General features: G+C 39.2%; 3 protein-coding genes across 6 annotated transcripts; all 3 read left to right on the top strand.

The window, feature by feature from the left end:
• The first annotated feature begins 132 nt into the window (after positions 1 to 132).
• On the top strand, positions 133 to 4,771 carry LOC109992990 (dual specificity phosphatase 29-like). 3 transcript variants are annotated; one of them, XM_065949850.1, is made up of 5 exons: positions 133 to 391; positions 597 to 672; positions 1,976 to 2,160; positions 3,347 to 3,567; positions 4,345 to 4,770. In XM_065949850.1, the coding sequence occupies exons 3-5, from the start codon at positions 2,006 to 2,008 to the stop codon at positions 4,569 to 4,571; spliced, it is 603 nt and encodes a 200-aa protein (XP_065805922.1). In that variant the 5' UTR covers positions 133 to 391; positions 597 to 672; positions 1,976 to 2,005; the 3' UTR covers positions 4,572 to 4,770. The 3 variants fall into 3 exon arrangements, with proteins under 3 accessions (XP_065805922.1, XP_020501446.2, XP_065805923.1); XM_020645790.3 differs by having other exon boundaries at positions 602 to 672; XM_065949851.1 differs by lacking the exon at positions 597 to 672 and having other exon boundaries at positions 4,345 to 4,771.
• Positions 4,772 to 4,974: 203 nt separating this feature from the next.
• Positions 4,975 to 7,934, top strand: LOC109992998 (dual specificity phosphatase 29-like). Of its 2 annotated transcripts, XM_065949849.1 has the most exons (4): positions 4,975 to 5,656; positions 5,744 to 5,951; positions 6,185 to 6,402; positions 7,350 to 7,934. In XM_065949849.1, the coding sequence occupies exons 1-4, from the start codon at positions 5,632 to 5,634 to the stop codon at positions 7,556 to 7,558; spliced, it is 660 nt and encodes a 219-aa protein (XP_065805921.1). In that variant the 5' UTR covers positions 4,975 to 5,631; the 3' UTR covers positions 7,559 to 7,934. The 2 variants fall into 2 exon arrangements, with proteins under 2 accessions (XP_065805921.1, XP_020501457.2); XM_020645801.3 differs by having other exon boundaries at positions 4,975 to 5,951.
• A 2,077-nt stretch (positions 7,935 to 10,011) lies between these two features.
• Positions 10,012 to 13,641, top strand: LOC109992997 (dual specificity phosphatase 29). The gene is made up of 4 exons (XM_020645800.3): positions 10,012 to 10,477; positions 10,614 to 10,829; positions 10,911 to 11,134; positions 12,730 to 13,641. Exons 2-4 carry the CDS (start codon positions 10,657 to 10,659, stop codon positions 12,942 to 12,944), a joined length of 612 nt encoding a protein of 203 aa, XP_020501456.1. The 5' UTR covers positions 10,012 to 10,477; positions 10,614 to 10,656; the 3' UTR covers positions 12,945 to 13,641.
• The last annotated feature ends 451 nt before the right edge of the window (positions 13,642 to 14,092 follow it).

Consider the following 14,092-nt stretch of genomic DNA (forward strand, 5'->3'; position numbering starts at 1 on the left):
TGTAAATCAGTTTTTTATGCTTGCAATTGCAAAACACTTTACATGGAAAGTAAAGCAGATCAAAAAGCCACGACCTACTGGTGTTGATTAGAACACATTTGACTGTAGAGAATAATCTAAGTAAAGACAGTGTTAGATTTAGAGCAGCCCTGATATTATTCTCATGCTATTGAAAAAGCCATCTCCTATCCTTCCTCCTAAGCTGGTAGCTCGGGTAACCTTTATGGAATGCAGAAGATGATGCCAAGATTATTTTGGGCTGAGATTCAGATGTTAAAATAGCAAAAAAGGTTGCAGGGTAGATTACAGAGGAGAAAGCAGACAGTTGTGCTGTCGACCTACATGTTGCTCTCGTACAGAGAGACACTGAAAAGCAACGTTTCCAGCAAAGGCAAGTGTCCACTACCAATATGTACAAATATGTTGGAAAATATGTACTACAGTGTCTATAAACTAGTGTTTGGATTTATTGTGTTTTATAGCATTATTTACAAGGCAAACATGACTATAACCCCTTTTGTTATTGAGTTTGTGTGATGATACTGCATTGCATGATGGATTGCCACACTTTCTTCTTTTATTAATTTGCTTACAAGTGCAGACGAACCACAACCAAAAGGCTAAAGAGGGGGAGTGTAATTCATAAACCCACCGAGAAGAGGCCCCGAGGAGGTAAAAAGCCATTTTTATTTGCCCTCCATGTTAACCGTGGGCACTTTCCCATACATAGCATCTTTAATTACACAAAAGTAGAGCAGGAAGGACAGGTTAGCCTGAGGGGGGGAAGGCTATGAAAGCAGCGCTGCAGCTCAACATGTGCACCAGGGAAATCAGTTCTCTGCCCTGACAGTGGGAGGGAGGGAAGGGTTGTACTTATAGATCAATGAGGAGAAAGAAAAGCCTCCAGGTACTCCGGGCACATGTTGTACTTGTACAAAGACACACACTTTTCTCTGCCTTTACTCACACACTCGTATGCATGGAGCATATGCTAAGACTAGTGCATACACGTGCAACCATGCACATACAGAGATGGACAAATGATGTTTGAGTGCACCTCCATATGCCACAACAGCTGAGCCAAAGGTCACTGAAACAGATTTTGGTCTCAATGACTCATCCCTGTGGACACAAAAATAAGTCTCCAAAAACATTGAGTGCCACACTACATCTCCACACACCAGCAGAATGCAAATAAAGAGCGGATTCTTTACTGTAACAATGCATACATATCGTTTGTACGTCCTCAGCCTGCAACAGACTAACACAGTTGCCTAAATGGATGCTAATATATACAGTAGACATAGGATAAGCCTCTCCAAAGCCCAGTGTGTAGATTGTAAATGCACAGGTTCGACCTGCCTGCAGGAAAGGAAAATCTGATGTTCATAGGCCTTGAATACCAATTTTCTGCATCTCTGGGGATAAATAAAGCTAGCAAGTGCCTCTGAACTGTTGATAAAATAATGAGAGCATCAAAAGGTCATCTTACAATTATGTGTTCTTTGCTACACGAGTACATTTATTGGCATATTTATAGACTCTATTAAAGGCCAAAGGTATGTTTACCAGATGTTTTAATGAACAATCCTCAGTATTGTGTTTCTCTTCCTGTTGTAAAGGCTCTCACTACAATTAGTCTCTTAGTTGTCAATAAAATTGTTTAGTTTTTAAAGGAATATTGAATGGTGTCTGAAACTGTGTATACCCTTTATTTAAACAACTTACAGCCTTGACACAACCGTTTGATATTGCAACAGAATTTGAGCTTCCACCACTGAAAATAAGGTCAAAGGAAAATGGACACATGTGTGAATATGGCCAATTCTTGTAGTTGAGTAAATTTAAGAAAAGAAAGTTTTCTGGAGTCCATATTCCAATAGTTAAAAGATCTTGCGGGTTAATAACCCCACATGCTTAAATTTCCATTTAGACTAAAAGTTGGAATACCATTTGTGTTACTTCTCTGTGACAGGTTGTAAAAACAGAAGTAAAGCATACCAACATGCCCAGAGGCCTCAGCTGCTTGGCGAGCCCTGAGGGGCCAGACAGCGGGTATGAGACCCCCCCAGCTTCAGAGCTCCAGAGGCTGATGTGGACAAAGAAAGGGAGCAGCAACCATCTGGATGAGGTTCAGCACAGGATCTATATTGGAGACATGTGAGAGAATTTATTTAGTTTCAACGCTTTATGCTTCAGAGTTTATAAAAAATGAGCCAATGAAAAAAACACGTGAAGAAATATCGGATAATTCACAATAACATATTAACAATAAAATAACCATTGACCATGATTTGGCAAAAATTAGCTTCTAAGCAGCTGGTTTAACCTAAAGAGCATTAAGCTACTCTCCCTACCTGGAGGGGCTACCTTCTCTGTACTTACCCTACTCTCATCCTTCCCTCTCCCTACCCTGAACCATCACACTGTAAGGCAGCAGTCCTAACCACTACAACTTACAGTACTTCCAAATTGAGGTCCATGTTCCAGTGAGAGAAAGTCAGAAATCTCTAGCTTCATACTGGAAGGCTCAGTCAAGGATTCAAATAGAGAAGCATCTTGCTGTGAGGTGTTCGTGCTGAACAACACACCACTGCCCTGCCTTGCATGTCTGGCTTGTTATAATTGATAATGACATAATGACAATACAAAGGCTCAGTTTAAACTCATGTGGGTGGAGGTCAAACCTTTATAGCTACATGGAAAGGCCCCTGCCGGGATTTGAACCCTGTGCCTTCTCGCTGTGAGGTGGCAGTCGTACACCACTGGCCTGCCTTGCACTGCTCACCTGTTTAGGTTTTACACTTTCCCATATGGCAGACTTCATTATGAATGAACAATCATTCAATTTACAAGTTTGTAAAAAGAGACACTGTGCAATGTCCATTGGGATTTCTTCATGTACTCGAAGGCGTATTGAGGTCAACAGCAGGATAGGTTTAAGTGCTGGCTTGTTGGGGATTCTGTACATTCCCATACCTACATTATGGCACTTCAAATGGTAAAACAGTTGATCCAATAGATTATTTTCATTATTGGTGTTAATTAGTTGAGCAAAAAGCTCGAGTATCTCTAAAGAAAATCGACTGATACAACAACCAGAAGGTTTCATTACTAAAATGTGGGTCTGTAAGTTTTCACACAAAGGTGCCTCTCACTTATTTATTAAATCTTGAATAAATAATCTAAAAAGCTTTAGTAAAAATATTTTATTTATCAGGAATATGACAACATCTGAAAAATTAATACACATTCCATAGTGTGGTGTATTATTAACTACCATGAACTGTCCAAATGATCAAAACTTCCTTGTGAATAATAATGAAGTGCTCTTTTTTCTTTACAGGTATGCAGCCAAAGACAAAAGGACTCTCCAGGCTCATCACATCACACACGTACTCAACGCAGCTGATGGGAAATTCAACGTGAACACCGGCCCCAGCTTCTACCGAGACACCAAAATCACTTATCATGGAGTGGAAGCTTTTGACATGCCATCCTTTAACTTGAGTCCCTTCTTTTACCCGGCGGCCAATTTTATCAAGAACGCTTTAAGCTGTCCCACAGGTGAGGAGCTCTCACAGTTCCTGAGGTTTTTTTCCTCCTCATTCTCACAAATTAACTCAAATTCTGCAAGGCAAAGAATGGAAACATTTGTCATTCAATTCCCATTACAGCAGCCCCCAGTTGTATTAGTCATTAAAATGCAAATCAAACACTAAACATAATATCAGGCTAATATCTTTCCCCCACAGTAATCTCCTCATAAGCTCAGACCTTGGCCAGGAAAATTGGTTTTAAATGGATTGCCCTGGTAATTTGTAAGCAACACTTTTATTGGACATGGAAATTACACAATTATGTTTGTGGCCTGTGCCTGCCTGGCCTGTTATGCAAAGTGAAGTTGGTATCTGACATGACAGTAATAAGACGAGGCCTCCTCATTCACATTCTGGCTGATCGGGGGGCTCCAGTGTGTGGCGGGGCCTACAGTAATCCTTGGCAGAAATACACAGACGCCAAGACAGTTCAATTACGCGCTCCTATGCGCCCTAATCCTCAGGCTCCGATAAGGAAGCGAGGATTACCGTGTGTAGAAACATTTGTTGCAACATTGTTGAAAAACTTTTTAGTCAGGAGTTAGAAGTCCTCTTCTCTGTGATGTGTGTGGGTTTTTAATCCACGGAGAAGCAAACAAATTAGATGTTAGAATAAAGTTAAACACTATAATCCAGTCATTGCATGGTTTTTAATATATAGACGTGGCGCTTTTAGAAGATTCCTGAGCTCTGGATTTAGCGACAGGAAGTGATGTTCTGCTTTTCTCCCCCTCATGAACGGCAGGTAAAGTCTTCGTCCACTGTGCGATGGGTCTGAGCCGCTCGTCCACCTTGGTTCTGGCCTACCTGATGATCCACCAAAACATGACGCTGGTGGACGCGCTCAAAGCTGTCAGTGCCAACAGAAACATCTCGCCAAACGCCGGCTTCCTTGAGCAGCTCCGAGAGCTGGACAAAAAGCTGCACTGCCAGGCATCAGCCAGGCTCTCCAGTTCCAACAGGCTGACTTGAGATGAATCCATTAGTTTTGTCTTTGCATAATCTACTGAAAACAAACTGCTAAATTTAAAAACATTTTCTTCTTGTTAGGCCTTTAAAGGGGACATAGTATGAAAAATCCACTTTAACAGTGTTTTTGAACATATATTTGGGTAACCTGAGTGTCTAACGACCCACAGAATGTGAAATAAACCCATCCATTTGTATTCTCGCTACAGAGGAGTGATGTCTACCGGGAAAACTCATTGCATTGCATTTAAAGAGACACACACACCAAAATGGAGCGTTCTGCGAGAACAAAATGACAATGAAAACAATGACTCCATCCTTGGATTGTTTTGCATGTAAACAATTAGGTATGAAGAAAAGGCGACTTTAAATTTAACCTTAGTTGAGACCTTTTTTAACCTATTATGCCCAAACATTAAAGTATTTTTTTTTTAAATAAAAGTATTAAAGAGAAGAGTAAAATCAATAACATGAATTATGCTAATTGGCTAACTTGCCAAAGATCGATTAAAAGATTGGAACCACTTTTATTTCTGTTTGATAGATATCGAACCAGATCCAGGAAAGCTAAGCTCAACAAATAAACAAGAAGCAGAGTTAACAGCTGGCCTGGCACCTATAAAGCCAAATAAATAACACATTATTCTTCTTCCAATTTTTCTCATTGAATCTATACACAGAAGGGTAACGACATCAAGATGTGGTTTTAAGGGGAGTCATATGAGCGAACTATCTTTTAGTAACACAACCTGTCATCAGATATATGTCCTTTTTAAATAAAGGAGTTAAATGTTACTGAATTTATAAGTTGTTTTTCGGAGAAATAATCCCCAACAATACCGTATGTTTCCCCAATGGTTTGTTTGGAATCACTTACTCTATTACCACGGTAAACACTGCTGTGCTGCTGCATTTAAAAATGTCACAACACAAGCAGTCTGGATTCTGTCACAGTCATCTGAGAAATAAATAGTCCAGCCTGCTCCTGCCCAGACTCTGGCATCTTCAGCTGTCACGTTCCAGCAGGGGTCAGCCCTCCAAACAACACTGATAATCTGCTCATATGGAAAACAGAGCGAGATGTACTGGTAAGGTCGGAGCGTACTTTACTTCCTTTACAAAATGATGGGAAAAGTCACATGACAACAGTGATGACTTCTCAAATTGCCATCCAGGAACGCCAAGATCTAACTGTTATCTACGTGTTGAGTTAAATATATTTAGTGATAATTATACAACCACGCTGAAGGGAAATATGAAGCCAGAGGAGGAGCCAGAGTACCAGACACCACCCACCTGCGATCTGCTCAGCCTTCTGCTGAAGAACAGACGTCCCACTGGAGCTGTCAACGAGGTTTGGCCCAACCTCTACATCGGAGACGCGTAAGTGACATTCTCACTTCACGGCCCCGTTGCAATATGGTGATCTGATTGTGAAACTGTTGCTGCAAACAAGCGAGTTATTTGGCCAACTGACTGGATAAATATGAAATCTGTACATTTGAGTCACCAGTGATGCATTCACAAACACATGCTTACTGAGCGGGCCTCAGGAGGGAATAAAAAATAAAACCAGGAAAAGCTTCAATTTCTTGTATCTTTTCTCGTGTTTACAGTGCAACAGCTCAGGATAAAAGCCTGTTAAGGGATCTTGGAATAACACATGTGGTGAATGCTGCAGATGGTCCCCAGCACATTGACACGGGGCCATGTTTCTACAAAGACACCACCATACAGTACCATGGAGTGGGAGCAGCAGACTGTAAAGATTTTGACTTGAGCCCATTCTTCACTGAGACGGCAGATTTCATTCATGGAGCTTTGAGTCAGAAAGGTACAAGTCCAGCCCACAGAAAACAAAACACCTATAAAAAAACACAAAGGATTTATAATCCATATGGTAGCGTTTTCTTTTCTTTTTTGCAAAAAATGTGCAAAAGCTAAAATGTGATATATAAACTACTCGTTGTGGAATTAGACCAGAAACAGACCTTTCTGTTTTTAGTTTGCACATAATTAATTCCAGAAATGATTAAAATAAATTAAGTAAGCTGTTTCAACTCAACTCAACTAACAATTCTAGAATAAGTTTGTATGAAGATAATTACATTTCAGCTTAATGTCGAGTCAGGTGTTTGCAGAATCCAGAATTTGGATTCCTGCTTATTTTTCTTCATTGTTCTCATAAAATGTACGTAAAAAGAATACGTACAAAGTGACTTAATAAGATCTGCTTTACAGAGAAATCTTTATCAAAAAACAATATTTTTTCATAACAAATTGTAAAAGGAAGGGCCTAGAAACTTGGGTGAGACCATGCCCAATATACATACAAAATAAATGAATTCTCTTTTTTTGTTTTTGATGGCTGTGTTACACCCCCATATTATGAAATCAATGAATCAATCTCCATTTAATAGTAATTTGTGAAGCGCAAATTCATAAGAAATGTTATCTCAAGACACTTGACAAAAAGACCATACTCTTTATTATATTATGTACCAAGACCCATCTTTAATCCACCATGGGCAGCACTAATCAACATTTAGCAAAGTTACTTTGGAAAGGAAAACACTGCCTTTTAAAGCAGGCAGAAACCTCAAGCAGAACCAGACACATGCTGAACAGCCATCAACCACAACTGTGTTGGGTTTGAAAACAACCTTAAAAACCAGCAGAAACGACCATTAAAATGAACATGAAGTTATTTTATCTCTATCAACTACATTATGCATGCCGTATACAGACACAGCTGACATTCTGATTCTCTTTTCTGTGTAGGTAAGGTGCTCGTCCACTGTGCTCGAGGAATCAGCCGCTCAGCTACACTGGTTTTAGCTTTCCTCATGATCAAAGAAAGACTTACACTGGTAGAGGCTGCGGAGGCCGTTCGCAGGCACAGAAACATTCTTCCAAATGTTGGATTTCTGAATCAGCTCTGTAATTTGGACTCTTTCTTGGCTCTGCAGAGAAAAAACAACATAACATGAAGAAGTGGAGAGAGATCATTGGGAGAGAATTTGCTCCATTGAGGATTTGTGAATCATTAGTTATGCACGTTTTGATCTGTTAAGTGTGGATCACAATGTGTTTACATTACAACAGACTATTTTCAAAACATGCCTGCCTAGTTTGAGATTATTCAGTGTTTATTTCTATTTTTCAGGCAGCTAATGGTTCCCTATAATTTATAGGTAGAGATATATAATAAGTTAGAACACTTTTCAAACTTGAGTTGTGTAATCCAAAACATTGAAAAGTAAAATTTTTACTGCAGTGTAGGTTCAGAAAGAGTTGATACATCTGTCTTGTAACTTTATAAGAAATGTCAAACATAAATTCTGATTTGAATAAAATCACGTCAAAGCTTGGTCTCAGATTCCTTTACACATGACCTGAACTTGGCCTGGATGACTTAAGACTTGTGATGAGTGAAGTGCAACTTAACAAGAACTTGACATCCATTGTTTGAGTTGTGGACAGATGTGTTCAGACACACATGTAAAAAGAATTTGACTTTGTTAAACTGTACTTTCCATGTATTAACATTAAATATTAAACAATAAACAAATAAATAATAGAAGTCAAGTAAAATGTACAAGACTAAATAAGAAAATAGTGCAGTGATGAAAATGGATGCATTCTGTAGGTTGATGTCATATAAGGAAGTTAACTATATTTACTGATTAAGTGACTGATGTTAAAAAGTGGATCAGTAATCTTATGTACATTCACTGTGCGTGTTTGGTTTGAGGTTTAGCGGTATTTCTCAGTTACACTTCTGACACTCTCTGATGATTTTTCTGCAGACCTCTCTGTGTTTCTCCTGTTTGGTTGCAGATCCAAACCAGACACTGATGGAGGTTCAGAGAATAGACTTGAATATATGGCGGAGTAGAACATAAAGCGATGAAGCGCATGAACCTGAGACTTGTTATGATAGACGTAAGACTTGAACTGGACTAGTCTTGAACGAATTGTGACTTAATTTTGAACTTAATACCTCTGACTTCTTTAAGACTTCTGAAATGTCTTTAGTTGAACGTCTATTGCATAACTTGAAGCCTGATTTGAAACCTGTTTATGACTTGGACTTTGGGACACTTGACTTGAACATGTCTCTGAAGTGTTGATACTGACAAAACATTAAGAAGCTTTCATGAGCTGTATTCATATAGCACATAAATCATTAAAACACAGTTATTGTCTCTAATGTTAGAAAAATTAAAGCTCCAAGAGGAATTCCAAGTTGGTTATGAACCTGACTGAAATGAATACTAATGTTTCTTTATGAACTACAAAGACACTATTTAATCAGCAACAATATTGATAATATCTATATTACTTTTTTAAATGTCTGTAACCTCTGCCAACGGGTAGAGGGACCAGGTTTTACAGCTCAATGCTGAAATAGCCTTTGTTGACATTTTACAGGGCAAAGATTCACTGTCAGTAATACACCTGACAGTTAAAGCGCATCAGAATGAGATTTCTCATCAGTAAACAGTAGTTACACATATACAGGTCTGGATCATCAGAGATAAGAGGGACCTTAATAACCAGAGAGGACGCCGAAATCAGCACAAACCGAAAGGTCCTCATAGGAGCTTAAAATGAAAAAAAAAAAAAAAAAAAAAAAACATACACGGCAGATCAATACATTTTTTAAAATAGTCAGCAAAAATGTGAACATGAACAACACATTGTATTTAAGGAGCTGAATCATAAAGAATCACTGGTTTGTTGCTCTAATTTACTGCACAATCAATGTCACAGAGGCCATTAAAACAAATGTAGCACAGACCTGCTGCACTTAAATAACACAAAGACAGTAAAAGCCTATCAATAAACAATGCTCCACTTATATACATTCACATGTCTGAAAATGCTGTGTCTTTACTGCCAGCCAGTGTGTCTTACAGTTAAAACTGTGATATCTAAAGAGGCTTGATACAAGATGATAAAAATACGCCGGCATGGTTCTGAGTGTGTATACAGATTCAGGTCAGACTTTGAAAAGAGATGAAACGCTGAAGCCATCTTAATAAGAGATGCTCTCCAGAGCACACTGGTAGAAAGAGAGAGAGAGAGAGAGAGAGAGAGAGAGAGAGAGATGCTGTCAAAATAAAAGGAATTGGATATCACAGGTTTAATGATTTCACTGTCAGAATGAATGATGGCAGAGTATGAAGATATGAGGGAAAAATAAAGGGAGTCTGATGGTGTGAAAACTTTGTCTGACATGTTAGCAGCTTCATCCAGCCGTTCTGCAATACAGTCATCATCACACTCTCACTTTGGGGGCTTGCATTTAGATCACTGAATGGACCATGCATATCATATAACGGGGGAATCAAAGACATGTGCCATCCTGTGAAAAAGCTCATCTGTCTAACAGTCTGACACATTTCAGTTCTCGTTTTGGCCCCCCGAGAGGCTCCAGAGAAATGCAGTACATCCTTAACGGGAGCTTACACGGTTTCTTCCCTGTGTCTGAAGCTATGCAGAAAGGCAAAAAGAGACTGACAATTTTCAAGGAGTCTCTCATACGGCTGGGCAAAAAACTCAGAGTGTCCTGTTCCATCCTGTGAATTTGGGTATCCTTTGGCAAGTGCAAAGTTTGGATAAGCACGGCTTCCTGCCAGCAGCAGAGATTAAAGTTGTGTGTTTAGAAGAGGATGGCAGGGACGGGCTGGGTGGAAGTTTTCCCCACAGGCAGGGAACGTGGCAGCTAAGGTCAGGGGCCCGCCACATCACAGCCCTAAAAATATCCCCGCATTTGATGCCCCGTCACAGAGCGGTTATACAATCTGCGCCTGCCAGAATTAAACCGCACCATGTTCTGCCTTTAAGGACGGCATCACAACAAGCTGCCAGGATGATGAAAACAAAAATTTCAAGTAGCAAAAGTAAGGACTTATATCTCTTGTTGAGTAGAATTGGAGATGCATGTGAAAACAATAAACAAATGTTGTATTTGTCATGATTGCAGAGGGAGAAAGTAGAAGGGACAAAAAAAAACAAGTGTGATATTTCTCCTCCCAGTTAAGCTAATAAATCATGTGTGAAAGGAAGCCACAGTGAGAAAATGGCTTCTCACAAGTCAAAGACCGGCACAGAGATAAATGTAACAAAGGAATCCAGTCCAGTGGATGAATATGTTACACCTGGGGGCTATGAGCTGGAGAAAATCCTTAACCGTGGGAGTGTGGCTTACACTCATGTCAACGAGGTCTGGCCAAATGTCTACATCGGGGACGAGTAAGTAAAAAAAAGTATTAACTTACGAAAATGAATAAACTTAAAGAGGATTAAAGTAATATTCACACCAGCTTCTTGCAGGGAAACTGCAAAGGACAAGTATAATCTGAAGAAGTTGGGGATTACCCACATCCTGAATGCAGCAGAGGGAACGTGGAACAACGTGGACACCGGAGCTGGTTACTACACTGGCATGGACATCGTCTACTATGGCGTCGTAGCAGAAGATATCACTACATTTGACCTCAGCCAGTATTTCTTCTCTGCTGCTCAGTTTATAGAAGCAACACTGAGCAATCCTCAGAGTAAGACAAACAAAACGTTCAACAGATATAAAACCATATTAAAGAAAAGAGACATGCTGCAACCCAACTAAGCGGTTATTTTTCGAAGTCGAAAACAATGCAAATTTAAATTCAGACTAGTCGACTTTTATGTCAAAAAATGATGTCAAATTGGTTTGCAGAGTGTGGCTACTGTTAGCAATGCTAACACCTCCAGCCTTCTGTCCTCCTTGCAGGTTAACATCAACATGGCATCGCTTGATCGACTTGACCTGACATAGCCTTCATGCCACTTTATGCCCATTTTCTAGATCACAATACTGCCAAACCTATCTGTGCTATCTGATGCCATTCTTCCATTGTGCTGGTTTACATCCAGTTAGTAGAGCATAATGGCAGTAGCCATTACTCAGAGCGACAGCCCCTGCTAGTGGCAGGTAGCTACATTACAGCTTAGACTCAAAATTACACCAGCACTGTGTTAAGTGTAAATAATTCTGGAGGCGGGAATCTCAAATGCTAGTGTAATATCGTACTGCTGTATTCCAGGTTAGCAAATCCTAGCAATGTAGGGATTCTGACATTAATTTCAAGGCTTTTTGATAGATCTCCTTGGAGGAGTTAGAAAAGGCTGCTGGAGAGACTGACCTTCTACTACAACAAGCTACTACGCTTAAAACATGGATAACATATTTGAAAACTCTTCCGGTAAAAAATGAGTCACTACATGTTATGTTCATGTTCAACCACTTCTTAGCTAACCTTGACATGTATGCCTGTATGTTCTTGTTGTCTCACACTGTCAGGCAGATGTTACTTAGGAAGTGGTTGAATGCTAATGTTAACCTTTATCTAACAGTAGTTTAAGAGTTATTGCATTTGTTTTCTTGACTAAAAATGTTCCCTGATGTCCTTCAGTATTTTTCCAACCCTTTCTTTTTTTTCATCAGTAAGCAGTGAAATCGTTATCAGTCCCCACCTTGACAAGTACATTTTCAAAGGACTGTATGTCGAAAGCATCACGACTAGGCTTTGTAACCTCCACAACCACCTCAGTGTGGAGGAGGTAGGGAATTTTGTTTTTTATTCTCCAAAGCCTTGAAAAAAATAAGTTCTGAAAACCTCATTTGAAATTTCAAACAACTTCTTTGTGTTGAGTTAATGAAAAAAAAGGTACAGGTAGTAGGTGCCGGGGTTTTGAGAGATTCAACCTTAAACTTCGGTCAACAACCACAAATGAGTTTTGAAATAGGAGCTCAGAGAAATGAAAGACATTTGAAAAGCTCAACATTCCTGTACTTTTGAGGCAAAATGTCCAGATTTCTAGTGTTTAACTACAGACAGCTCTGGACATTTTTATTAGATGTATTTTAACGTCAAGTCTGTGCGTTTTCAAATACTGGACAGGGAAATTTTCTCTGAGAGGAACTCATGAAATTTGATGGCAGAAATCTCAATCACAAATATCTTAAAACCAAAAAATTATGCAGGGTAGGATACCACTAACAGGGAAGTGGATACAAATATTTACATATTTGTATGACCTGACCCCTTAAGACGACCAAAAATAAGCTTATGAAACATATTTCTGAGTGTGTTTTTTATTTTATCTGCAGATAAACTGCTGGTGCACTGTGTCATGGGAAGAAGCCGTTCTGCCACGCTTTTCCTTGCCTACCTCATGATCTGCAATAACATGACGGTGGTTGACGCCATCGAGCATGTGAAAAAACGCAGAAGGATCGTCCCCAACTGGGGCTTCCTGAAACAGTTGAGAGAGCTGGACATGCATCTGCTGGAAAAAAGGGAAGACTTTACAGAGAAGAGCTGATTTTAAGAGCTTGTCAGGAGAAGCCTCGGATTGAAGTTTGGTTTCAGTATGGTTTCAGAGACAAGTTTCATTCTAGGGCAACAAAGTCTAGTAATTTATACAAGTCTAAATAGGGTCAAACAGTAAAGTGAGTTAAAGTGGCGTCTCACTTCTATATGATTCAATTTGAAAGTCATTTTTGGCAAGCCCAAGTTCTGTCACAAGTCTTTTGGGACAAGTTCTTGTGTAAGTACCATTCCCATCTGCCCTTTTCCAATACAAGTTGTACAATTCAAGATATTAGTCACTTTAGACAAGTCATATTTGAGTCACAGGTCAATTGAGAACAGTTTAGATCAGAAGACATTTGAGTCAAGTACAAACCAGTCACAAGTCATCCAAGTTTCTGTTAAGTATCAGAGAATATTTCAAACCAAATATCAAGGAATTGAGAATGGTCTAAATTCATCTCATGTCATTGAAGTTTCACAGTCATTTGAGATAAATCCAGTTTAGGTCTGAAGCACTTTGAGACAAGTCAAAGTCACACCTTTAGTCATTTGAGAAAATTTTAAGACAAACAAAAGTCATTTTATTTTAGACAAGTTCCTGTACAGTAAATTTAGGGACTCAAGCCATATAGGTCAGGTCCAAGTCAAGTATCAATGTATTATGAGGCCTGGTCAAGTCTCAAGTGCCTGGTCCATCACAGCAGGTTGTCAGCTAAGTTTCACATCCTTGACAAGTCTGGAACAATGTCAGGAGAACATCAAGTCTCAAATCCTTAAGTACAAGTTTGAGTTGTATCACAAGTCTAAATATGCAGATTATGTCAATACTCAAGTGTTTGATTTTTCTGTAACATTTGATGTCGCGTTTGTGAAAAGTTTTGAATGACTGAGAGAAGTCCATGTTATACAAATGCCTAATAACAATAATAATCTAAATTTGTTTCGTGATTCAAGCCCCACCTTTCGTATTTGAGTTGGATTTTTCTGCCAAAAATGTAGAATGTTTTTGCCTTGTAAATTCTAGCTGAAGTTAAGAACTTTTTGAATATTTTGTTAATATGTAATATTGTGAGATGTTTCTAAAGAGGAAACCGATGTCCAGATTAACATGAACTCTGATCCTCATCCTGTGACATGCCTCAGGCTAGTAAGTATTTA

This window comes from Labrus bergylta, chromosome 21 (genome assembly GCF_963930695.1).
Source record: "Labrus bergylta chromosome 21, fLabBer1.1, whole genome shotgun sequence".
Taxonomy (NCBI): Eukaryota; Metazoa; Chordata; class Actinopteri; order Labriformes; family Labridae; genus Labrus; species Labrus bergylta.